The following is a 24557-nucleotide window of genomic DNA, read 5'->3' as shown; positions in this document are numbered from 1 at the left end:
CCATACCTCTGAGCCTCGACCCCCACAGCGTCTGCTGCTGGAGATGCCCTCACTTGTTTCTCTGAGAGGCAAACTCCTATTCATCCTTCAAAACCCAGCTAAGCGTGACTTCCTCTGGAAAGCCTGCCCCAGCCCTCTGGCAGTGTGGACCGCTGCCAGGACCTTGCCACGCTGGATTAGAGACAGGGACCAAGGCGGGGACTGTGCCTCACTCCTTGTGGCATCCTCCAATTTTATGCCAGGCGGCAGAGCAGGTCCCCGTAAATGCTTGTTGAATGACTGATCGACGGACCATTCTCACCGACGGGTGAGTGGTCGAAAGTTCAAGGTGTGCCCCTCTCCCTGCATTTTCATTGCGACAACCTAAGGAGCTAGCGGGCCTCTCCAGGAATCCAGGCGCTGGGCAGAGCTGGCCGGAGCTGGCCTTGTGCCTGTCCCACTCGGGCCAGGCTGCCCTCCACAGCTGAGCTGAGGTGGGGACTGCTGCCTGGCCCAGTGCGGACCGCGGTGTGGACGGGTGGTGGGCGGACGGAGACGGTGCCAGCCTGGCTGTCGGGCCGGGGGCTGCCGGGCGCTGTCTCCCTGTGTCCAGTAGACAGGGGTCTGTCCCCCTCTGCCTGACTGGAGAGGCCGGGGAGCCCTGAGTAACTTATATCCAGTCCAGTCTCCCCCGGCATCCATCTGTCTGTCTGTCTCCCGCTTCCTCGCGGCCTGGCTTTGGGGCATTGCCAACGCTGCGGTTGGAAAAGCACAGTACTGCTTGTCAGGACATCCCAGCCCTCGGGTGTGTTTCTCTCTCCCGCCCACACAGCGGGCTCCACTGCCAGGCTGTGTGACTCAGGGCAGCTGTCTGACCCTCTCTGGACTCACGAGATAGTGAATGAGGCTCCTGGCCTGGGGACCACGTATGGCCTTAGGAGGTTCAGCTCCCCTGAATCACGGGCGGGATGCAGGCTGTGTAGCAGGGAGAGGACGCCGTGTCTGGGGAACAGGGGCCAGGCCCACAGAGCCTCCCATCCTGCGTGTCCTAGAGACACAGCCCTATCCCTGGGGGGGGGGAGGGGGGGGGGGCGGGGGGTGGGGAAGTGCTGGCTCAGCAGCCGCCCTGTCCCCTCTGTGGCCCCCTCGCCTAGTCTCCCCTGTGTTAGGTAGGGAGATCGGGGACCGGGGCGAGGGGCTTCCTGGAAGGTGCCCGAGTCAGAGGGACCAGGGGCTTCTCGACTCAGTGCCAAGCTTCTCCCCGGCTGGGTCAGGAAGCTGCAGCCCCTCCAGGCAGCCTTCCAGTGTTGCCGACTCTGGGGCCGTCCCTCTGAAGGTCGGGTGGCAGAGGTGAATCCGGAGGGTCGCTGCTGGCCCGCCCCGGTCCAGCGGGTGGTGGACACCTCGGCTGCCTCTCCCGGGCCAGCAGCGCCACCTGGTGGCCCCGGGCCCCATACACACTTGTCCCTCTGGCGTTCCCAGCGGATCCGCTGGAGGAGCTGGGGCCAGTCTGGGAGGGGCTCGCTCAAGACCCCTGGCAGAACCCAGGGGGGAATCCCGCCTCCAGGCCTGAGCCCAGGATGTGCCCCCTGAGCCCTGAGCCTTTCTCACTGCTCCCCTGCCTACCATGTGTGCGTGTCCCGGGGAGGCTCAAAGATAGGGCTTAACCCAGAAGAATGGGGGCGGGGGGCGGGGGGCAGGGCAGGTGTCCTGTAGGGAGAGAAACCCGCAGATTACCTGTGGCGCAGGGAAGGGGCAGGACACTGTGGAGTGAAAGAATGTGCTGGAGCCTTCCTGGGGGAGGCCTTACGTCCTTCATGAGCTCAATTTAATCACTAGTCGGGGAGTGCTGAGCACCATGGGAAGAAATGAACACACACATACATGCAGTTACGCACATACACGTAGACACACAACACTCGCACATACACTATACAAATACGTGCACACGCATATACATACATGCAGCACACATGTAACATGCGCGCACGTAAATACACAACACATACACGTGTACACGCACATGTACAAACACCTAACACACACGTTAGCGTTTCATTCTCACAACTGCACCTAAAGGTAGAGGGCGTCAATTACCCCCTTGACAGAAGAGGAAACTGAGGCCAGAACGGCACATGACTCACGCAAGGTTGGGGAAGCTGATGCGGCCGAAGGGACCTGGCCTGGCTGGGATGCGGGTCGCCTGCCTGGGCCGTGACCCGGGAGGCATGTCCTGGCCCGGGCTGGGCTGTGACACCCTCCGCGTGGGCCTCTAGTGCTCGGGCCTCGGGAGCTGCTCCCATACCTGCCTGTGTGGCCTTGCTCTGGAAAGGACAGGTGGGAGCAGGGCTCAGACCCCTGGGCCTCACCCCTGACAGACTAAGCTTGACCTTTAACCACCCCTGACCCCTGGTGACACCAGAGGTGCCCATAGGGTGGGTGGGGCGGGAAGACCCTCACAAGTCCCAGGGCCCCTCTGTGAAGCAGGTCTCAGAAGCCACTGCTACAGCCTGGACGCTTGGGGCGCAGAGGGGGTCAGATGCCCTTTGTCCCCCACAGTCCCCAGACATGAAGGTCTGTGGCACCCTGTGACACGCTGGGGACGGACGCGCGCCTGGGTCCCAATAATTCAGTGCAGGACAGCTGACCGTGCCCTGGCTCACCCCTCCCGCCACGCTTGTGCCCCCCACCCCACTTCTGTCTGGGACCCCCGTTGGAGCCCTCACTCTGGCATATGGCGCCCTGGGAAGGCCTTCCTGGCTTGGAATATGACTGGGGACCCCGTGCCTTGTGAGCCACCTCTCTGCTCGGCACATCCCCTCTCCCCAGTCATGGCCTGGAATCTGAGGGGCAGTTGGGGGGGGGGTTAGTTTATAAACACATACAGTGCTTCTCCCATTTAAGTCCTTTCTGTTAACTAGACCCCAGGATCTAACTAACCCCAGGCTGGGAAGCCGGATCACAGCTGAGGAGTTAGAGGCCCAGAGAGGGGCAGGGATGAGGCACTCGGAGGGACCCCTACCTTGCCAGGCTCCCCAGCTCCTCCTACGTCGCCTCTGGAGCAGGGCCAGGGCCGTGTCTGGCCTGGGGCACCTGCCGTCTGGGCGGGAGGCTCTTGCTCACGGACAGTGGGGCCGAGGCTGAGAGGGGGCCCGGAGCTGGTGCGGGGGTTGGGGGGGTGGGGGTGGAGAGCTGGGCTCAGAGCACTGAGCGTGGTCCCAGAGTGTGGGTTTGTGTCCCCTCACCTGCTGGGCCTCAGGCTCTTTATCTGCAACATGGGGGTGAAACGTCCTGGCCCCACCAGCCTGCCGAGGCTCCGGGGGTACTCGATGCTTGAAAAGCTCCCGGTACCACAACCTCAAGGAGAGGCCCAGCCAGGAGTGGGGGGGAGCCAGGTGGGCCAGGTGAGGACGGGGAGGGAAGGGCCCGGAGCTTCCTCTTCCAGAAAGCCCTCCTGGATGCCCCTGCCTGGCTGGTCCCACTTGCAGCGGTAGAGGAGGAGGAGCACCCCAGCTGTGCCACCAGGCTTTGGACTCCCAGGAAGGGGGTGGGGGCTGCAGTGTCCCTGAGGGCTCAGCAAGGGGCCAATCCTGATGGTCGGGGAGGGGCCCCGTCCTGAGGGATGGCTGGGCCATGTGGTCTGTCCTAGGGAGGCATGGTAGGGATTCAGGCAGGCTGGCCCCAGGGCCAGAGGAGGGGAAGGGACCTGAGAGGTGGACAGTCCCAGCTGGTGCTGGGCAGACACTGAAAGAAAAGGGAGCCCGATGGGGGAGAGGCTGCCAGCGTGGGGGAGGGGCCTGATGGGGAGGTCTGGGGAGGCTCCGAGGGGCAGGTGGTCACGTGGAAATGGGGGGCAGCGTGGTGACACGACCCAGGGAAACGGCAGGGAGAGTGAGGCTGGGCGAGCTGTTTCCCCAGGGCTGCCCCCCTCTTTCCCTCTCCGGTCCACTTTTTGGCCGGCTCTCCTCCTCCCTCCCGTGCCAGGCCACACCCTCCTTTCACAGCTTTCCTGGCTCCTGCCACGGTCAGAGGGTGGGGGTGGCCTTGGCCCTGGAACCAGGCAGGACTGGGTGGAGAATGCTAGCTCCATTACAGCTCCAAGCCTCAGTTTCCTCCTCTGTGAATTGGGTGCACAGACCCTGTCGGTGGGTTGGTGGGGGTGTGCTGCCTCCAGAGGAGGGGAGGGAGGGGAGAAGGCAGAGGGCCCGGGAGTGCAGGGTCTGATCCCGGGCGTCAGGGGGGACATCCATCACCCACAGGGCCCTCCACGCCTGCCCGAGGCACCAGAGGCCCCCAGGAAGCTGGGGGCAGGCGCCGCAGAGACATTTTCTGCTATTAATGGACTTTAATCTAAACAGGCCCTAATATTTACCTCCAGCCGCCTCCGGCCTCAGAGGGTGCCAGACAGCAGAGTGATGAGCCCCATCCAGCCACGCTTCTTCCCGTACAGTGCTCCCCTGGGCAGAGGACAGAGACTAGGCCGTGCGAGGCAGGAGCTGGGTGCCCAGAGGCCCAGGATGGAGCCCCATCCTGGAATGCCCAGAGCCTCCGTTTCCCCATCTGCAAACTGGGGACGACAATCCCCACCTCCCAGGCCTCTGGGCAGGTTCAGAGAACAGGTTAAGTCAGTGGCACTTTGTAAGCCCACAGGCAGTGCCGTGGCCCCCCCTCCCGCTCAGCTGTCTGCCAACTGCCCCCCGTCCCCCCCACCCCCCTAGACGGCACCTCGGTGACACGATGGCATGCTGTCGGGCATGCTGGCTGCCCTGCCCACATCCTCCCCCTCCCCCTGCACACGCAGGTTTGGCACCAGGAAGGGGCGAGGACCCATCGTTCGTTCTGCTGGTCTGCGCCCCAGTCCCGGCTACTGTGCTCACAGCCTGCCCACAATTGTGCCATCTGCGCCCCTTCTGTCCCGCCCTTCCCAGGGCTCGGGGCCCCCAAACCTGCCCGCAGGACGGAGGGCTCCCCACACACTCACCACCGCGGCCTGCCTGTCCACGGGAGCGGGAGTGGGGTGGGGGCACGGGTGGGCCCCTGCGTGGGTCCGAGCCCACGGCAACTGCTGCCTGCCCCCTGCTCGCTGAGCTGAGGGCACGAAGGGAATAAACAGGTTTAATTCAGGAGACGAGGACTTCTCGTTGAGGAGATTGTTTACATCAGATATAAATACACATGCCATCTCATGTCACTTGGGCTTCTTGAAAATCTGGGAAGGCAGGCCACGGGGAGGGGGTGCAGAGATCCCACACCGGGCCCCTATGGGAACAAGGACAGTCGGGGTCTGCCTCCAGAGACCCCTGGGCCTCAGTCCTGACAAAGAGGCCAGGGTGGGAGGGAGCCAGACGTCAGGAGGGGGAATCAAGCCTCTGAGAGAGCTGTGGGGACCCAGACAAGGTCCTGGGGGCTGACTCCCCAGCCCCCTATCCTCCAGCTGCGGTGGAGACTGGGGGAAACTGAGGCCCATCTAGAGAGAGTTCTGCATGGGGGAGCCAGCAGACTGAGCTCTCAGAGGTGCAAGGGCAGCTCCCCATCCTGGCCCCAGCTGCAGAAGACATGTGGTCACCCTCTCCAGTTGGAGCGCCGGAGGGCTCCCCCAAACCCTGGGTGTCCCTGAGAGACCCAGGGTGGATGTTGGGATGTCAGGCACGGGGACAAGGGGAGGGGGCTTAGACACCTTCCTGGATTTGGACCCCAGTGCTGTCCATGGGTACTTCCATCCATAGATGGTGGGGAGTAATGAGACAAAGCCATGAGGCAGGGCGGGACCTGGTCCCAGTTTTCCCAGATTCACATTTGCTCACCTACCTCAAGAGACCCCTCCTCCTAGAGGAAGGCCTTGTTCCAGGACGTTTGCAACTCCTCCACCCCCAAGCACAGCGGTCAGTTAGTGTCAGTCAGTCACTCTTTAGCATGAATTAGAATGGGAACCGGGGGCTGCTGCCCCTGCAGGAACAGAGCCCACAGGTGGTGCTGCACTGGGGCAAACACCGGCCCTCCCTCCTCCACTGCGTGACGGTCCAGGCACCAGATGCTGTTAGAGCTTCTCGGCCTGAAAACCCACCCTCGGGTCAGCATCGCTCTTGCCAGGTGCTTCCTGGCAGACAGCCAGCTCCCAGGTCCCTCCTCTGTCCCTGCAGCTCCTGCTCTGAGTGAAGCAGGAGAGAGGCTCCTGGACTGTGCCCGGCACCCAGTTGGGGCCAAGGATGGCGCTGGTTATGATGCTGACTGCCACGCCCACTGCTGCTCAAGCATCCGGGCCCAGGAAGCAGCCCTGGGTGGGAGCCCGGGACTTCCTGGGCCTCCGGCAGGAAGGCTGTGGGCTGACATGTCCTGGGGCAGGAGGAGTCGTCCACAAGGGGCTCCACGAAGGGTTGCTAAAGACAGTGTGGGCCTTGCAGTGCCCGGAACTCACTCCGTGACCCTGGCCAGATCTTTCCCTCTTTGAACCTCAGTTTCCTCATCTGTAACATGGGGATATAAATGGCCTTCCTGCCTCCCACGCGGGCCTCCCTCCAGGGCCCTGAACTTGGGGGACCAGCTACTCTGCCTGGAGCCACTGAACATGTAGGACTTCTCTCTGTAAAGAAGGGCAGATCTGGGGCCCAGGGTCCGTCTCACCCTATGTCAGTGGCTGTGGCTGAGGTGGGGCCTGGTGCCTGAAGGTGCCCAACAGGCCCCTGCCCCTATAGCAGTCTATAAAGGACCCAGGGAGCTTGGCCACTCAACAGAAAGCAGGTGGAGGCAATCCTGGCGTCTGGCTCAGAGGAGGCCGTCAGAGGCCCAAGCAGGGGGGTGGGGGTGGGGGGTGGGGGGGTGGGGAGAGGAAAGGGAACCTCTCTGCAATTCCTAGTACCTACAAAGATCTCTGTCCCTGTTTCTGAGGAATCCCTCACAGGGTGAACATGCACCAGGAGAGAAGCAGCTCCTGGCTACTCCTCTGAGTCTTTGCTGGACGCAGCATACACCCCAGACGGTAGGTAAACGGTCACCCTTTGCCGGCCCCTCCGGGGCCGCGGCAGACATCGCTAATCAACCACAGCACTGAGCAGCGTGCCGGGCACAGCCATCACCAATCGATCCAGGTGAAGCCGATCCCACCCCCACCTCCCCACCCCCGCCCCCACCCCCAGGGCAAGCGGACCTCTGTGCCGTCCTCGACCCGGCCTGCCCAGTCCAGTCCTGGCCTTCGGTCCCCTTGCAGAGTCCTGCCCACTAAGCCTCTGGCCCGTTAGCCAGGTCCTGGGTGAAGGCGCCAGGGCCGGGGCCCGGGATGTGCTTGCGGCCCGAGGCTCGTGAGCTCCTCTGCATGCCGACCACGGTGCTGCCGTGGGGCTCGCGCTCCGCCCCGCGCCGGCGGAAGAGGCCTCGGACGGTGGCCTGGAAGCCGCTGGTGACAAAGCAGTAGACGATGGGGTCCATGCAGCTGTTGAGGCTGCTGAGGGTCACGGCCACGTGGTAGGCCACGAGGCTGGCGTGGCTCGGCACCTCGGGCCACAGCGCCACGGCCACCTGGCGGGCGTGGAAGGGCGTGAAGCAGACGAGGAAGATGACGAGCACGGTCAGAAGCAGCTGCATGGCCCGCACGCGGCGCTGGCGGCCCTGGCGCAGGAGGCCCGGCCGCGACAGCGCGCACACGATGCGGCCTGTGAACACGCTGATGACCAGCAGGGGCAGCAGGAACTCCAGGACGGTCAGCGCGAAGACGCGGCAGCAAGGCCCGCCGCCGGCTCTCACGCCCAGCACGGACAGGGTCACGGCGCCGGCCGCCAGCCACACGAAGGCGCACGTGGCCCTGGCGCAGGCAGGCTGGCGCCAGCGGCGGGAGCCGTCGGGCTGCACGATGGCCAGGTAGCGGTCGACGCAGATGCAGGTGAGGAACAAGATGGAGCAGTGCATGTTGAGGAAGTAGCCGAAGACGTGGGGGAGGGCGCAGCGCAGGCAGCCGCGCGCGCCGTAGAAGACGGCGAAGCGCGTGGGCAGGGACAGCCCCACCAGCAGGTCGGTCACCACCAGGTTGACGGTGTAGACGACCGAGGGCGTCTTGGCCTGCGTGCGGCAGCAGAAGACGTACAGCGCTAGTCCGTTGAGCACCAGCCCCGCCAGGAAGATGACGCCGTGCACCGCGATCAGTGCCAGCCACAGGCCCGGGAAGGCGGCGTGCAGCTCCTCGTCCAGCAGGGCGAACAGGTGGAACAGGGGCACCTCGGGCACGCTGACGTTGGCCGCCGCCGCCGCCGTGGCGTTGGGGGCCGCGGGGGCCCAGGGCCCCGTGGGAGACGCGGCGGGCATGACGGCGGCCAGCGCACGCCCTGGGCCTGGAAGGAAGGAGCGGGGTGGGTGACCTTTGGGCAACTGGAGCCCCGCCCGTCGGCTGGTCCCGCTCGGCTCGCCTGCCCACCGAGGCCCCCAGCTTTCCCGGCTTTGTGCCTTTTCCTGGCCCGGCCCTCAAATGCCTGCCTTCTTCTGCACTCCATGTGGCCCCGGCGCCTGCCAGGGCGGAGCTTGGGCGGAATGTTAATGCTCTGGGCCTACTTCTCCACGCAGCAGGAAGTAGAAACCCCTGCTGGGCAGGACCGGCCTAGGACCAAGAGGGAAGAGGAAGGCTGTGGCACCAGGAAGCTGTGGGGCCCTGTGTTTGGTGTTCGAACCCGGGCTCCGGTCCCGGCTCCTCCCTTACTCGCTGTGTGGCCTCGGGAAAGTCACTTAACCTGTCTGTGTCTCCCGTGCTAACCTGCGCGGCTGGCGTTGTGGAGCTGCTAGGAGGGTTAACTGAGCACCGCAGCAGCACCCAGCGCGTCGTTTGTGCTAGAAAAACCACAGTGTGAGCTGCTGCTGGATAAACCACAGTTCTGCTCAACGGGAGCCCAGCCGGCGACAGCCCCGCCTGGCTGGCCCCCCACCCCCACACCCCTGCATCACAGATCGGGTCCTCCCAGCCACCCATCTGTTCTCACCTCTTCCGAGGCTGGTAGCAGGGTCGATGGCCAGGGCTAGGGTGCTCATAAGGAACCTTGCCCAAGGGCCAGCCCCCTGGACTTCCCGGTTCCCTCCCAGCCCTGAGACATGAGCACCCTTGCTGGCTCAGGGTGACTCCCCGGGGCCTGAGCCCGGAGCCAGGTCCCGGCAGCAGTGGGGCGGGTGTTAGTTAAATAAACGCAGCGCTCCCTGCAGCCGTAAAGGGCCGCCCACTCTGTTTATGTTCCTGTGGGGCTGTGTTTAACTTGTTGAGATTTATCTCTATTTATACATGAAGGGTTAACAGGCCCCCCGCCCCCATCCCAGGCTGGGCTGATGCTCCAAATAAGGACATTTCTGGCTTTTTCAGGAGAAAGGAGAGGGCTTTGGGGAGAAGCAGGAGGAAGGGTGGGGACGTGGGACATCCTGGGCGCGCAGTGGGCCCTCCCCCTCCTGAAGGGGAAGGGAAGACACGCCACTGACCTGGTGGCTGACGCAAGTGTGGCATCTGCTGTGAGCAGGCCGGACACTGCCCACTCGCTCTGGTTGCCTGCCTGGCCTTGGGCAACAGGCTCGCTCTGGCAGCTTCAGCCCTGCGGACTGGGGGTGCTGAGTTCTGCCTGCGGGTGCTGGGGGGGGGGCAGACGCAGCAGAGGAGTCCTTGCTAGCTAAGGCTCGGGCTCCGGTGTGGCTTGAGGGGAGGCCCGGGCAGGGCAGACGGCCACCACTGTCCTCTGGCTCAGAGAGGTACATACCTGCCTGAGGTCACCCGGCTGTGCCTCTGCCTCTGGGACCCCCACCCTGGGCATCTGCTGACCCCCAAGGCTGCTGGGAAGAGTCACGTGCTGCCCAGGTGCATGGCCACACCTACCACACACACACACACACACACACACACACACACACACATACACACACAGTCCTTCTGGGCTGGGCTGCCCTCTGGTGCCCCCAGGCCCTAACTCGCAGGGTTGATGGATGTGTTTGTCAAATGATAATTCAGGCAGACGGGGAGCACGGAGAGCACGAGGGACATCTAGGGCAGGGAGAGACCTTCCGGGGGCATGACGGGGAGCGAGGGCAGGCCAGGAGGCCAGGGCTTGGGGCTGGGAACCTGGAGTCTCAGGGCAGCGGGGGGCCCCGGAATGTCCCCAAGAAGGAGAAGGATGCTGCCCAGCTTGTCCCTCTACTCTGAAAAAAACTGAGCCTTGGCAAAACTGGAGCCCTGCTGGGAGCTGGCCCCGGGGACACACGGCAAACAGTTTTTTGGATTCCCTTCCACATGCCTTCTGGTTTTCCAATGTGTCTGCACTAAGTTCGAGTTAGTGTCACAGGCAGAGACAAATAATAAACACTACAGAACATTTCCTCTGGGAGATAGTCCCAGGATGATGCCGGCTCCGGGGATCCTGCCCTTCCAGGAAACTCCCCAGGGCCAGCCTCACAGCTCAAGGTGCTGGAGGGTCCAGGCCAGGGCGGTGGGCCCGGCGCCCCCACAATAGGGGGATCGACAGGTGCTCAGGATGCCCCGGAGGCCTGACACGTGAGGAGAGATGTCTGCAAAGCACACTGTGGTTCCCAGCTCCGGGAGTCTGAACCCTGATCCCAAACAAAGCTGAGCCCTGATGTCAGCCGCACACTGAACCCAAACTGGTTACACGCTGAGCCATGATCCCCGTGACATGATGAAACTTGATCCTGCCATACTGGAGCCCTGATCCAGATCTTACTCTGAGCTCTGTTCCTGGTCACACACCAAATCTTGACTCCAGTGACACAATTAACCTCAATCCCTATTACACTCCGAGCCCTGATCCTAGTTATACTCTGAGCCCTGACCCCGGGCACATGCTGAGCCCTGATCTTGGTCACACGTTAAGTCCTTACTCAGTTCACATCTTTTTAAGCTAAAAACAATTTTTTTTTATATATAGACATATAGAGAGAGAGCACAAGCGGGGAGAGGGGCAGAGGGAGAGAGAGGGAATCCCAAGCAGGCTCCACCTTAGCACGGAGCCTGACACAGGGCTCGATCCCGTGACTTGAGCTGAAATCAAGAATTGGATGGTCAACCAGCTAAGCCACCTAGTCACCCCCCAGGTCACACACTGAGCCCTGACTCTGGTCACATGCTGAGCCCTGACCCTGGTGACATGCTGAGCCCTGACAATGGTCACACACTGAGCCCTGATCCCTGACTTTCTACATCCACCATCTCTGCCCCTTTCGTGTCTGTGAGTCCGGCTGTCTTTGTCCGTATGATAAAAACCCCCCTCGTGACCTGCTCCCCCATTCCCAGTGCACCCCACTCCCCTGCCTCACCTCGCACAGTGTTATTTAATGACTCCTCTCTAGGGCATCCACTCATTTTGCTTTGAACATGAGGAGTTCGAACAGTGGGGGGCCAGACCCAGGGCTTGGCCTGTGGAGGTGGGCCTTCTGGGAAGAGGCTGGGGTCGGGGGTGGGGGGGGATGGCCTCCTGAATCCACCCCTCTCTGGGGCAGGGAAGGAGCTGGGCTGGCGGATTCTGGGCGGAGAAGCCGCCCTGTCCTCCTCCCTCCCCCGTGTGGCCTCCGAAGGACCTTCCTTCTCTGGGCCTCAGTTTCCCCAGTGGTCTTCACTGCCTCATCTCCCGCTACTCCTTGAGATTCCACTGGGCCAGCTTCCCCCCGAGGCTGCTCCGGTCAGGTGCACGACCCCCAACAGAGTGCCCCACCCACCTTGCACCCTCTCAGCACCCCCTGCCCTCCCCACTGCCCCCCTGCCTGCCAGCCAGGGCTGGGCCTAACCACGGAAGACGGGACTCCCGTGGTGGGGCTTCTGGCAGTGGTGCGGGGGGAGCACTGCGTGCTAACAGTGGCCAACGGAGGTGCCTCCCCTCCCCACCCGCCGCTCTGGGTCTGTTGATGAACCTCTCTGAGCCTCAGTCTCCCTGCCTGCACCACCCGCAGAACAGCAGGCCCTTCCTCTGCTATTGCTGAGCGGGTTCGATCCGCGGTGTCGGCCGCTGTGAAGAGCTGGGTGCCTCCGGGCCCTTGAGCCTCCCGCACTCACACTGGAGGAAATGGAGGCTGTGGGAGGGCCAGGCCAGGACCCGAACCCGGGTCTGCCTAGGGCGAGCCTATGGCTGGACCCTTGGTCCTGAGCGGGGCCAGGGGCACCAGGCAAACGGCCACTCGGCCGGCAGGCGCCCGCACCCACTCCCCACGTGCCTTGCTCTCTGCTTGGCCTCTAAATATAGCCTGGAATGAGGGGAAAGGAGAGAAGGTTCTGCTCCTCTGTGGGGACAGTCTGGCCCCAGGCCTGCCCACCCAGGCTGAGGGGGGAGGCACAGACCTGGCCTCCAGGACGGGCCTTGGGGCCGTGAGTAAGCAGAGGAGGGTCCCAGAGACCCAGGGGCTGGGGGCGGAGGGGTGTTCTAGTCCGGTCTGCCGGTCTGCCGCACCCTCGCCCCGGGACCTTGGCCCCTTCAGAGAGACTTGCTCTCTTCATCTGCTAAATGGGGTCACTAGCGCCTTCCACAGCCTGAGGGGGGAGGCAGGGCTCTGTCGCGGGGAGCCAGCCTGAGGGGTGTGGCACTGTCCTGTCCCCTCCTCCTTCCTGGCAGGTGTCCTGGGCCTGGCTGAGGTGGAGCAGACCTCATAGCCAGGGCCAGCTGGCTGGAGCCCGGCGGGCAGAGGCCACGTCCTCGTCGTGCCTGGCACGGGGCCGGGGCCTGGACACTCTTCTAAGGCGACTGTCCTGGAGGCAAAGACTTGGGACCTTTGTGCCACCTGCTGCCCCAGACCGCTGCCCCTGCCCACATTCAGGTACTTCTCCAGGCAGGTGGGGGACACATGCAGGCTGCTCTCCAGGGGCTCGGGGTGCAGTTGGGAAGTCACACGGCAGGGTGGGGGGACCGGAGCATGGCTCCATCAGAGAACAGACCTCAGTTTCCTCATCTGTAAGGTGGGCAGAATTAGAGCTCCCCTCGGGCAGCACTGAGGTGTGGTCACAAGGTGGCCTTGGAAGGGCCCCGGAGGGTTTTGGTGGGTGGGGATGGGAGACAGGGCCCAGGATGCGCACAGGTGAAGGGTAGGAAAAGGGGGATCCCTTTGGAGAAGGGCGGGGGGGGGCTCTCTGCACAGCCCCCACGTGTGAGTCCCGGTCGTGGGTGGGACCGAACGGCAGGTGAGCGGGAGGGAGGAGGTGGAGACCCGGGGCTTTTCTCTCCCTTGCTGGTTCCTCGCTCTGTGGGAGCCTCCCCACCCCAGTCTTCTCTTCTTCCCCTCTTTCTGCTCCTGCCTGTCTTAGAGAAAGTGAGGTTCTCAGAAGGAAGGGCCAGGAGTTCCTCCATCCTGCCCGGGACCTCCCAGGCCCTTGCGAGCCTCAGTCTTGCCATCTGTACAATGGGCACCTCCAGCTCTGACGCGCTCTGAAGCCTGAACATGTCTGCACCTTCTGGAACGTCTTTGCCACCGGCAATACTCGCCTCTCTCTGGACTGCCCTAGAAGGTTCTTCCAGGGAGCAGGGCAGAGAGGAGTGAGGGGGGCAGCCTGGGGGGTGGGGGGCTGGGGCGAGACCCAGGACCAGTGCTTCCTAGGGTAGGAGGAGGTCCCTCGCAGACCTCCGGGCAGGATGGCTCAGTCTCCCTTCACCATTTGCAGGATCAAGTGCTTTAGTGGCTCAGTCCTGCTGTGTTCCCTGGCCTTGCTCTTGGAGGCCTAGGCTCAAACACTGAGCCCCAGGTTACCCCGGGGATGGGCTGCCCTGGGCTACAGTGACTGATCACTCTTGGCCCCATGGCCCTGCCTAGCCGATCACGATCACGATCATGACCAGCCCTGGGACTGGACTGGCAGCTCTCTGCTCCCTGGGATTGGACGCTTCTCCAGGGATGCTGTGAGATTCAAACTGTCTCTGAAAGAAGGTTCCCGGAGGGGGCAGGGGGAAGCGGGACCAAGTGCAGAGACCAAGGCCTAAGGAGCCTTGGCTGAAGTGCTTGGATCCAGCCCTGCCTGAAGCTAGTCTCCTGGGAATCATTGGTTCAATGAAGCTATAATCTCCCTGTTCGGCTTACATCACTTTGAACTGACTTTCTATGACATGCGACTAAAATAATCCCGCATATGTTCTCTTATCCATATGCTGTCTTCGGTTCAGAGTCTCTTCCTGCAGAGAGCCCTCCCTGGTTGCCTTAAGTAGGTTGGTGGCCTCTTTGGGGCTCTCACAGCACCGTGGCTCTGTCATTGCCGGGCCACTCGTCCCCACTAGTCTGTGAATTCCCGCAGAGGAATTGCACAGTCACCTTCAGGAAATGTCGAGTGGATGAGTGAATGAATCCATGAGGGCTTAGCTTGCACTCTTCTTGGAGTGGGGAGTTCACCACTAAGGGCCCAAATTGGCTCCCTCTGAGCCCAGCCCGTGGCCCCGGGCCTCTCCATTTGGCATGTCATTGGCCGGCTCTCTCTTGCCCCCTCCCCTGGGGGCCCTGCGGTGGGGCGGGAGTGGAAAGGGACATCTGGATTCCTCCTATTATCAGGAAGGGGCATGGCCCTTATTTGAAAATGAGGACACAGGACACAGAGACAGGGGCCTTCGGTAGCTAAACTGGGGTCACCCGGCTGGGCCCTGGGGTCTGTCCCCGGCTGGGCTGACCCTGCATGGTGGGCTTTGCCACAAAGAGAGCACTGGCCAGGTGTTTCCATGGGGCCTCAGGCCTCCTACAGGCCACCTGGGATCCGTTCTCGTCCACCCAGCAGCCTTGCAGGCCTGGGCCTTCCACTTTCCAGGTGAGGAAATTGAGGACTGGGGTGGGCGGAGGGGGCGAGCCCCATACTGAGCAGGGACAGGGTCCGATTTAGACCCAGGCCTGACTCCCATCCCCTGACTCACCCCTGGTTTCCCTATGGATCAGATCATTGGAGACCTTCAGGGTGTCCGGGTGGGGCATATGGACCCCCAGCTGAAAGAGGCACAGGAATGTGGAATCAGGGAAGGCTTCCTGGAGAAGGCAGTGGACACAGCAAGTGTGGAAGCCTGGGTGAGCATTCTGGGAGGCTGAGGCCAGGAGCCACCCTCACAGGGCCTCGAACGCAGCAAGGGCCTCAGCCTGGATCCAATTCACGGGGAGGCAGGCTTCTTCCAGAGGTGACCTTGTAGGCCTCCCTCCCCTGCTCCTGCACCACTAACTGCTCCCCCAGCCTTGGAGGAGGGCTCAGGCCCAGAGCACCTGCTGCAGGTGTGGCCCAGGCTGGAGGGCCGGGGGAGGGTGGGGGTGACTGGGGAGGGTGGTGGTGCCTGGGGAGGGGGGTGCCTGGGGAGGGAGGCCCATCACCGGCCTTCCAGAACTTTGCTGACACCCTCTGAGGGAGGCATGTGCGTGAAGGGCGATGCTTTTGGTAGCGACCCTTCCTGGAAGGGACCTGAGGCTTCAGGCAGGCCCCGGGGGAGCCCCTCTCCAGTCTTGCAGCACCCCGACTGTCTGATGACACTCCATGCACCCTCCCCGCTGTTCCTCCGCCTGGAGCTTTTCCCTGCTCCCTCCCTACCCCGCATTTCTTCTTCCAGGCCTCCCAGCCACCCACCGGAAACCTTCTCAGCGGGAGCGTCTGGAGGGTGGGGCTGGTGGGGGAGGGGTGGGGGCCGCTGCAGCCTCTTCCTCCAGCTCCAGGACAGCCCGGTGCTGGGCCGCATCCATTTTTCTCCTGGGCAGAGTGAACCCTCAGTGAGCCTTGCCAAGCTCTGCAGGGTGAGGCCCGGCCCTCACCCCGGCATTCAGTGCCCTCCCACCTAGCCTGGGCCCTGGCAACCCACTCGGCGCCCTGGGCACCAGCCTGGAATTGATTTCCACCGGTCCTCCCAGCCAGGAAGGGTTGACACCTCCTCTAGGAAGCCCACCCAATTATCCTGTTGGGTCCAGGCTGTCCCTGTCATTCCCACCCTGCCCCTGGTGCTGGTCAACCGGGGTTTCGTTTGAGTTTGGCAGCCTGAGTGCTGTCACCGGTGATGACGCTGGGTGTGATATTTGTTTAGTGAATGAATGAATGAGCCTGCAGAAGCCCCACCTGGAAGGTGCATAATAATAACAGTGCCAGTGCCTCCGGGTCTCCCCACCTGCATGGTCATCCCGCATGGTGCTCAGGCCTTTGCAAAGCTCTCAGAGCCTTTGCGAAGCTCTCAAACCCTGGGAGTCTTCCCAGGGCGAGGAATGAGCATCGTTCCCAAATCATCCGGCCCGTCCTCTCCACCCAGGCTTGTGGCCCCACCAAGTGACGGGAGGCTGCGTCCCCCCCCCCCCTCCCCGCTTCCACTCACAGCTCGCTGGGTGTCTGCTGTGTGCCCCACAATGCAAGGATGCTGGTCCCTGCCCGCGGGGCCCCCAGGCCCTTCAGGCCCCTCATTGGCAGGGGTGGGCGTGTCCGAACCTCTTGGCTCTTCTCCAAACTGCCCCCCATCCCCGTGTGTCCTGTAGCTGTCCAGCCGCACTGCAGATACCAGTCCTGCCGCCTGGCTGCCTCCAGCCCTGCCACGTAGGGGACCAGGGCAGGTGGGGAGACGGGCCTCAGCCCCGGGCCAACAGGTGGCTGCCTGGATTTTGAGCTTGGTCTGCACCAGGGGCTGGGGGTGGGGTGGGGGTGGGGGGGGCAGGCACGGAGGGCAGGCCCAGTCTGTCCCCAGCCGAGGTGCTAAGAGCATTTGCTGTGGGTCAGGCACCTGCGGGACGCTTGAGATCCACACAGCACAGTTCACATGAGGAAGGGGAAGCCCAGAGAGGCTAGTAATACGCCCCAGGTCACACAGCATACAATTGGTGGGGCTGGGAATCAAACCCAGGTCCGCTGCTTCTGGCCCAGGCAGGGTAGGACCAGGGTGGAGGGCTGGCATCTCTGGACCTGGGGTTTGTGCACAAGGGCATCGTGGGGGTGTAGGGTACCTGTAAACGCCTGGGCTGCTGAAGGGTGACACAGCCTCCCGAGGCCAACCTAGCCATTATTGGGTGAGCTATCTGCCTGTTTATTTTTACGATCGTCCTTGGTTTCGAGGCATCTGCTGTAGAGCACCGCCTGTTGTTTTGGGCTGGTCTGAGCCTCTCTGCTCATTCCACCCAGGGACTGCTGGGCCCCTACTGAGGTCCCCAAGAGGGGCCGGACGGGCCCTGGGTCACCTAGCAGGCCCTAGGTGGGGCCAGTCGGAACCTCCGTCCCCGTCCTGGCCTGGCTCCCTGCACCCAGCTCTTGGAGAGGGATCATGGAGGGTGTGGGTCGAGAAGGGCAGCTGGGCTCCGTCGTGCCTGGTCCTGTTCATGTAGTCCACCATCGGAGAGCCCTTGGCTCTGGGGAAATGCAGGTTTCCCTGGGGGGGGGGGTGGGGGACAGCTCCAGACACAGCTGCGGGGGGGCGTTCCTGCAGGGGTTCCCCGTCCCTGCGTGCTCCTGGCACCTGACACCCTCCCCCACAGCCTCTCCAGGGGCAGCCAGCACCACATGGCACAGGGCAGCCTGTAGGTCCTCAGCCTGGTCCTCTTGGCCCTGGCAGATGCTGTTGCCTCTGCCCGGCATGCCGTCTCTGCCCTCGTCACCTGGTTGCACCCTGGTCTCCAGCCTACGTGGCCCTCCCTCAGCCCCTGGACACCCCTCCACCGAGGGAGAGCTGTAGTCCCACAGTTCATGGGTTGTCTTTGAGATGACCCCTCCTAGGTTCCCATGGACTCCTCCCGGCTGCCCCTAATCCATGTTGCTGGCCCTATGTTGCCTGTGAGGACACGAGGTACAGGATGATTGAGTGGGGTGTCTGGGTCACCCGGCGGGGGTGGGGGGGTGGGGGTAAGACAGTGGCTGGGGGGGGGGCAACGGGACTGGGGGGGGGACTCTGGGGGAACAGGTGTTCCAGGCGGTAGGAGGAGCAGAGCCAAGGCCCTCAGGTGGGAGCTCTGGGCTCAGGACCCTGGAGAGGCCTGTGGGGTGGCCTCAGTGACAGATGGGATGGCTCTGGCTTGACTTGCTGTGGGGCAACTCCCAGGGTCGGGTCTGCTGAGCGTCTGTTGAGCCAGCACACCTCCTCAGGGAGGCCCTCCCAGGTCACCCAGATCCCTGCTCTACCTTTTCTTTTCACATAGCTTGTTTTTTTGGTTTTTTTTTTTTTGGTGATTTGCTTGCCTGTTTCTTGTCTTTCCCTCCCGGACTGGCAGACTCATGAGGGCAGGGCCCAGCCTTCAGGACTGCAGCTGAATGACCAAATGAATGATTGTTAAAGGGTCCACTCCGGCCCCTTTGAGCCTTAGTCTCCTGGTCTGTGAAGTGGGCGATGTTGAGCACCCCCCCCCCCACATCAGGTGTCCCAGGACAAAGTGAGGCCAGATGTGCCACTGTGCAGGTGCTCAGAAAACCCCAATCCCCTTCCCCATACGTGCTCTAGAAGCAGGAGCCCTTGCTGTTGCCGAGGCTCAGCGAGGGGCAGTGACGTGCCCATGGCCACACAGCTGCGCGGCCCCTGGAGGGGAGGGGGTGGCACCCTGGGTGACCCCCTGGCTGGGAGTGATGTAATGTTGGCAGGAGATTATGGGGGCCAGAGGGCAGGGCTAGCGGCCTGTCTGCCTGAGGGCTGTGAGCCACCACCACTGTCCCTTCTGTCCCTTCCTTCCCTCCGTCCTGCCTGAGATTGCACAGCTGCTCCTTGTCTGTCCCGCCCGGCACCTTGGCCACAGGCCAGTTCCCACCCTGTCCGCCCCCCTCGGGACCCTGTCTCTGCTGCCCTTCTCACAGGGCAGTTACCGCCAGCCAGAGCCGGACGGGGGCAGTGCCTGCTCTGAGGTTCACGTGGCGGGGGGCTGGGTGGGCCAGCCGCCCTGGGCCTCAGTTTCCCCCTCCCCCAAAAGCGTGGGGCAAGGGCCAGGGCTGGAGCACAGGGTGGAGCTGTGGGTGGGCGCGGCTAGGAGTCTGTCTGCATGAATCCCTCAACCCCCAACCCTGCCCCAGCCTGGGGGACAGTGGTGGCCATGGTCTCAAAGCGGCTCAAGCACCCAGTCTCTTCCCTAGCCTGGCCTCTGGGGCCACCCTAGTGCCTTGACAAGTGGGAAAATTGAGACACAGCTTTGGGTACCCTGTAGATGATCGGTGAGGGTGCTGAATGAGTGAATGAATGAATGAATGAATGAAGTCCAGGCAAGCGGGGAGCCAGCAGCACAGGTGGGGCTCTGGGGTCAGGAGGGATGCTCCCACAAGCCCCTGGGAGCCCTTCCTTCCGGGCTCTTCATGCAGCCTGTCCCGCTGTGACCACCTACTTGCCCCTCCCCCTCTGGGTCTCAGTTTTCCCATCTGTACAATGGCCCCCTACAGGGTGAGACCTCAGAGCCCCTTTCAGGCTCTGAACTCTCCCCTCCCAGGTCTGGGGGCAGTTTGTCGGCCCCTCACCCCCTCCGCTGCCTGTCTGAGGACACGCCAGCTGGGGGAGGCCAGGTCCGGCTCTTGGGGGGACTCACCGCACCTTGGCCTATGCTGGCGGCTTGAGGCAGAGCTGGCACAGAGTAAGCCTGGACGACCTCCCTGGGCGGCTCTGTGGGCCACTCTGTCCGGCAGCCTGCAGCCGACCGCCTTCCTGGGGCCTGACGTCAGGCCGGCGCTGGGGCTCCTTTTGGGCAAAGGCAGAGGGGTGGGGGCGGGGTGGGGGCGGGGCGGGCTCCTTCCCCCGCCAGGCCGGCCCCCTGGAGGAGCCTGGCTGGTTCCAGGGCCCTGGGGGAGGGAGCCTAGGGGAGCTGACTTTGCAGCCCAGCCCCAGCGGGATAGAGGAGGAAACTGAGGCAGAGGGGGTGGAGCCAAAGCTGCACCACCCAGGTGGGGGGGGGAGGGGCGCGGGGGGGGGGGGCAGGGGAGCAGTGGAAAAGGGAGGGTGGCGCCAGCCCTGGCTCTCTGTCCCCCCAGCACCTTGTCTGGGAGGCTGCCGGGCCCCCAAGAGCGTGGCTGGCACCGTGGGCAGTGGGAGCACCACGCTGCAATCTCAGTTTTCTCTCCGGGAGCCACAGATGCTTCCTGGCTACCTCCGCTCCTGGTGGCTCTCCGGGTTCCCGGGGTACCGTCTGGGTTTTCTGTTTTGCATGTTCTGAGCCTGGGTGTGCCTGTGTGTGCCCGTGACCGGGGACCTGCACACTCCGTATCCGGGCCTCCCCGCTTGTGCCCCCTCCTGTGTGTCCTGTGTCCCTGGGGCGGATGTGGCCTTGCAGGGGCACACACACGCCTGAGTGTGTTTGTGGGGTCAGCACCAGCCCGGGGCCCGTTCGTGACCTCGTGACCTAGTGTAACCTCTGTGGGGACGCGTGGGGTCGGGTGCGTGGGAAAGACCCAGATGTGACGAGGGCCAGTGGGATGGGGCAGTGGGTCGTAAATCTCGGTAGCCAGGCCTGATCTGGGAGTGGTGGCGGGGACAGACATCCCCCCCCAGACAGACACCCTGACCAGGGTGGTGACTTGTGGGTGAGCCCAGGTCTCAGGGTCCGAGGGTGGCTGCGACTGGGGCCAGGGAGGGCTCAGGGTCAGGTCTTTGCTGTGTCTCCTCTGCCAGAGTGGCCTCTCTAGTCTCCTGTCGCTGGGCTGCTCCTTGCTCATGCAGTGGGACCACCCAGCACCCTCCACCCAGCACCTACTGAGCCGGCCCATGCCGGGCCCTGGGGTCAAGGGATGCTGGATGCTGCCTGACAGATGAGGACCCTGGCCCCTGAGATCTCAGTCTGGTGAGGGACACTTGCAACCAGCAGCCAGTGGGGAGGAGTGTGATCGGGAGGGCTCCTGGAGGGGCAGTACAGGAAGGAGGGCAGAGGGGAGGGGAGGCCCTGTGGGCAGGGGAAACTGCGTGTCAGGGTCCCCAGGAGTGGGGGGGGGGTGGGGAAAAGCAGCGAAGCTGGGAGTGATCAGAGCCCCTCCACACTGGGTCTTAGTTGCCCTGTGGGAACCAGAGTGGTGGACTTGACCCTGAGGGCAGTGGGGAGCCATTGAAGATTTGGTGGGAGGGTGGTCCCCGGAGCAGCTTCCCTGCTCCCAGGTCCAGGCTCCCTGCTAATATAGGGGTGAGCTCACAGGCTACCGCTGATCATCTCCTGAGACTACTGTCCTATGCGTCTCAGAAGGGGAAACGGAGACCCAGGAAGGTGTCGGTGTCTCTGGCCCGCCCCAGGCAGGCAAGGGAGGGCACCCAGGATCTTGCCAAGGGAGTGTAGATTCAGTGTTGTTTCTGAACAGGGCAGCCTGGAGGCGGCCAGGATGTGGGCGGGGGCCCGAGGGCTGAGCCAGTGCAGGCTCACATTTTACGAGCTGGAGACTGCCGCTGAGTCACGGGCAGGGCTGGCCGGGCACACACAGGCTGGTTCCCAGAGAAATCTTGGGGAGATCCTCTGGAACAAAACAAATGCCAGCAGACTGCCTGGGGGAGCAGGGTGGCAGCCTGGGTCGGCTTCCAGGACCCCTCACCCCAGGGAAGCTCCTTTCTGTGGGACCCAGGAGTCCTGGGGGGGGGTGGTGGGGGAAAGTGCTGGAGGCCGGGAGGCTCAAGGGGACCCTCCCATAGCCCTCGACAGGCTGGGTCAGGCCAGGCTGCCTGTGGCTGGGGTCAGAGGTCGGACAGTGACTGGGTCAGGATAGGGCCGTCCCTCCTAGGGCCCAGCCTGGTGGAGAGCCCTCCCTGAGCCCACAGAAGCCCCTCCCGCTCTCAGCTGGTGCTGTGGAATTCTGTAAAGCTGTCCACACGGTGGCCCTCTCGATGCCCAGCTCGTCTTGCCACTCCTAGAGCCCGCCATCCTGAGGGACTCAGCCACAAATAGCAGCCGGGCAGTCGGGTGGGGGCTGCGGGGGAGGCAGGGGACACTTGGTGACAGCTAAGCATGTCCTGTCACCGTCCTGGTGCCTGCAGCTGCAGACCTCATTTGTCCTCCCGAGTGGCCCTGTCTTGTTGCCACTCGAGGACGTAAACAGTGCCGGGGTGAGGCTGCCGGGGTGGGGGACACAGCCTGGTTCTGCAGGGGGGACTGTCCCCGCTGGAAGCAGTGTGGGGAGCCCCCAGCCCTGGGGCCATCGGGAGCTGGTGAGAAGGGAGAAGGCCCCTCAGGGCCCTCCTAAGGGGTCAATGGCCACGTGACCCCTTCCGTGCTCTGGAGCCCCTGGCAGGGGCCAGTCACCCATGGGGAGCGCAGGGTGAGGGGGGCCTTTCTCTTTCTCTGGGAAAGGTGACCTCGAGTGTCCGAGGTGGGGTGTTGGGAGGCTGGGAATGGCGGGGCCCCCGGGCGGGCCTGGTTCAAGCCTGGTTGGGCCGCTTGCTCATGTGCTCTGGCCCTCAGTGTCTACAGGGCAGGCCCTTTGGACAGGGATGAGGCCCACGTGGGGCAGAGTTTCCGGATCGAGGAGGACGCGGGCTGGGAGATGACTCCCTCCCTCACCCTGGGCCCTGGGGCTAGTCTGGGCCACGCACCTAGAACCCACCCACCTTGTGGAGAAACGGGGGCACTTAGCAAGGGCCCAGCGCCTAGTTATCTCGAGGGTGTGCTCTGAAGCTTTGGGGCCATCCCGGAGGTGACTCCCGGGACCACCGTCCCTGGGACTTATCCCCCAGTTTCCTGGACCATTCTCCCATCACCCAGGAGCGCATCTTGTCCCACCTTTGATTTTTACAGGTGGAGAAATAGAAGTCCAGAGAGGGATAGACACCTGCCCCAAACCACCCGGCGAATGGGTCACGGCAGATGCCGGTGGGAACCGGGCCTGGGCTTCCAGGCAGCCCTCGGCTGCCGTGTGGCATCCCCGACTCGGGGGCCCGTAGGCGGCCGGAGTGACCAGGGCAGGACTGTTCGACCTCCCATTAAACTCAGTGTCTGGGACCGTGAGAACCTTCCTCGTGGGTTCAGGGAAACCACTGCCACGTTCCTACCACAGCCTTGAAAGGCGGGTGCGATTATGATTCCATGTCGCTGGTGTGGCAACTGGGTCCCAGAACCAGGTCACTGACTGGTCCCCCAGCAAGAGAGCAGCTGGCTAATTCAGGGCCACCGCACATTCTGTCCAATCTCAGCCCCGAAGTGCACGTGTCCAGGCCTCACCCCACCCCTGCCGGGCCCTGCGGCGGCTCCTGTGTGCACGCACTTGCTCGTGCACACGCACCTGCATGGCGCATAGATGTGCACACACAGGTGCACGTGCATGTGGCCCTCCAGCCTTAACATCAAGTCCTCTCCCGTGCATCCAGCTGGGCCGTGACTTTGGGGGGAGGAGGCGACGGCTCAGGTGGCATGGCGTCTCCCCTGTGTCAGACATCCCGACCTGGCCTGCCTGAGGTTGGCCCCCTCCCCCACCACCCCCCGCCCCCGGCCCTCCTGGGATTCACACCTGGCTCTGCCTTTCAACACCAAGTTGACCCTACCTTTCACAGGTGAACAAACCCAGACCGGGAGCAGGGTTCTATTTTCCCAGCTCACACGCTGCTTCAGACCTCCCCCTGCCCCGAGCCTCCCCATAGCCTGGAAAGGTGCTCCCTCCATGGCCTGGCCCCTCCTCACCCGTTACTAGCCAGTTGGGGCGGGGGTGCATATGGATGGTCCCTGGGCCCGCAGAGCCCATCCAGGACCAGCTCAGGGGATGCTGGGAGAATGGCGGGGTTCCCCTCAATGAGGATACACCTGCCAGTTTGCCCAGGGGGCTTCCCGTGTGCCCCAGTTCAGGCCTGCACCAGGACCAGTTTGTTTCATCGGCCCTGTCCCTGCAGGGGGAGGGGGCTGAGCCCCTGGCCTCCCCTGGGCTCTCACAGGGCTCCCGAGGACTCAGGATGGGGACTAGGAGCCCTGGGGCCCGATGTGGGTGCCCCCACTGCCTTGGGACCCTCTACACCTGGGACTGAGAAGGGGCGGAACCTTTGGGTCCGTCCGATGCGGGGGCTGCTGGGGCCACGTGGTCACCAGGGAGCAGTGACTGCAGTCCTTTCCGGGTCCTGAGCCCCCGTCCCTCCCCACAGCCTCCTGAGGTCTGGGGACATGGTGGGAGGGCCCTGCTTATGCCCCGGTGGGTCCTGGGCACCATGATACAAAACAGTGCCCGCTGTGACCCCACTAAATTGACCCACCGCTGGGTCATGACCTGCGGTTTGGAAATAGTGGTCCAGGGATCCATCAGTCAGCAAACAACGGTGACAGAGGCGCGAGAGTGACACCGCTGTTTATTGAGCAGCGGCTCTGTGCCCGGCATGCGTTGTCCTGAAGCACTTCAGGTGTCCACGAAACAGCCCTCACTGGGAAGCACCCTTGTTACCATCTTTGTTTGACAGGAGGGACCGGCGGAGTCACCTGCCCGAGGTCACGCTGCTAGGAGCAGGTGGAGCCGGGCCAGGCCTGCGGAGCCTTCGCTCAGAAGCTTCCGGAACCCATCCCAGGCAAGATGGAGAGGACCCCACGCCCAGGGCAGGCAGTGCTGGGTTTGAGGTCTCTTCCAGGTCCAGGCCCCTGGCCTCGGGCAGCTGGACACCCACGTTCTGGAGGCCCAGGGCCAGGCACCCCAGCTGCCCAGGGCTGGGTGGGGCCGAGGCTCCCTGGGCACAACCAGACCGGCCCACCCAGGCCAGGAGGTGGCCGCATCCCCTGCAGGGCCTCAGGACCTGCTTTCTATTTCAGCC

At 63.5% G+C, this 24557-nt stretch overlaps 1 protein-coding gene across 1 annotated transcript; it reads right to left on the bottom strand.

Moving 5' to 3' along the window:
• Positions 1-5077: 5077 nt before the first annotated feature.
• GPR20 (G protein-coupled receptor 20) lies at positions 5078-19510 on the bottom strand. The gene is made up of 2 exons (XM_045453512.1): positions 19404-19510; positions 5078-8297 (listed from the first exon to the last, which is right to left on the bottom strand). The coding sequence occupies exon 2, from the start codon at positions 8269-8271 to the stop codon at positions 7195-7197; it is 1077 nt and encodes a 358-aa protein (XP_045309468.1). The 5' UTR covers positions 8272-8297; positions 19404-19510; the 3' UTR covers positions 5078-7194.
• Between the last annotated feature and the right edge of the window lie 5047 nt (positions 19511-24557).

Source organism: Leopardus geoffroyi, chromosome C3, assembly GCF_018350155.1.
Source record: "Leopardus geoffroyi isolate Oge1 chromosome C3, O.geoffroyi_Oge1_pat1.0, whole genome shotgun sequence".
Classification (NCBI taxonomy): Eukaryota; Metazoa; Chordata; class Mammalia; order Carnivora; family Felidae; genus Leopardus; species Leopardus geoffroyi.
Note: the sequence above shows the minus strand (reverse complement) of the source record. Positions and strands in the feature narration are given on the sequence as shown.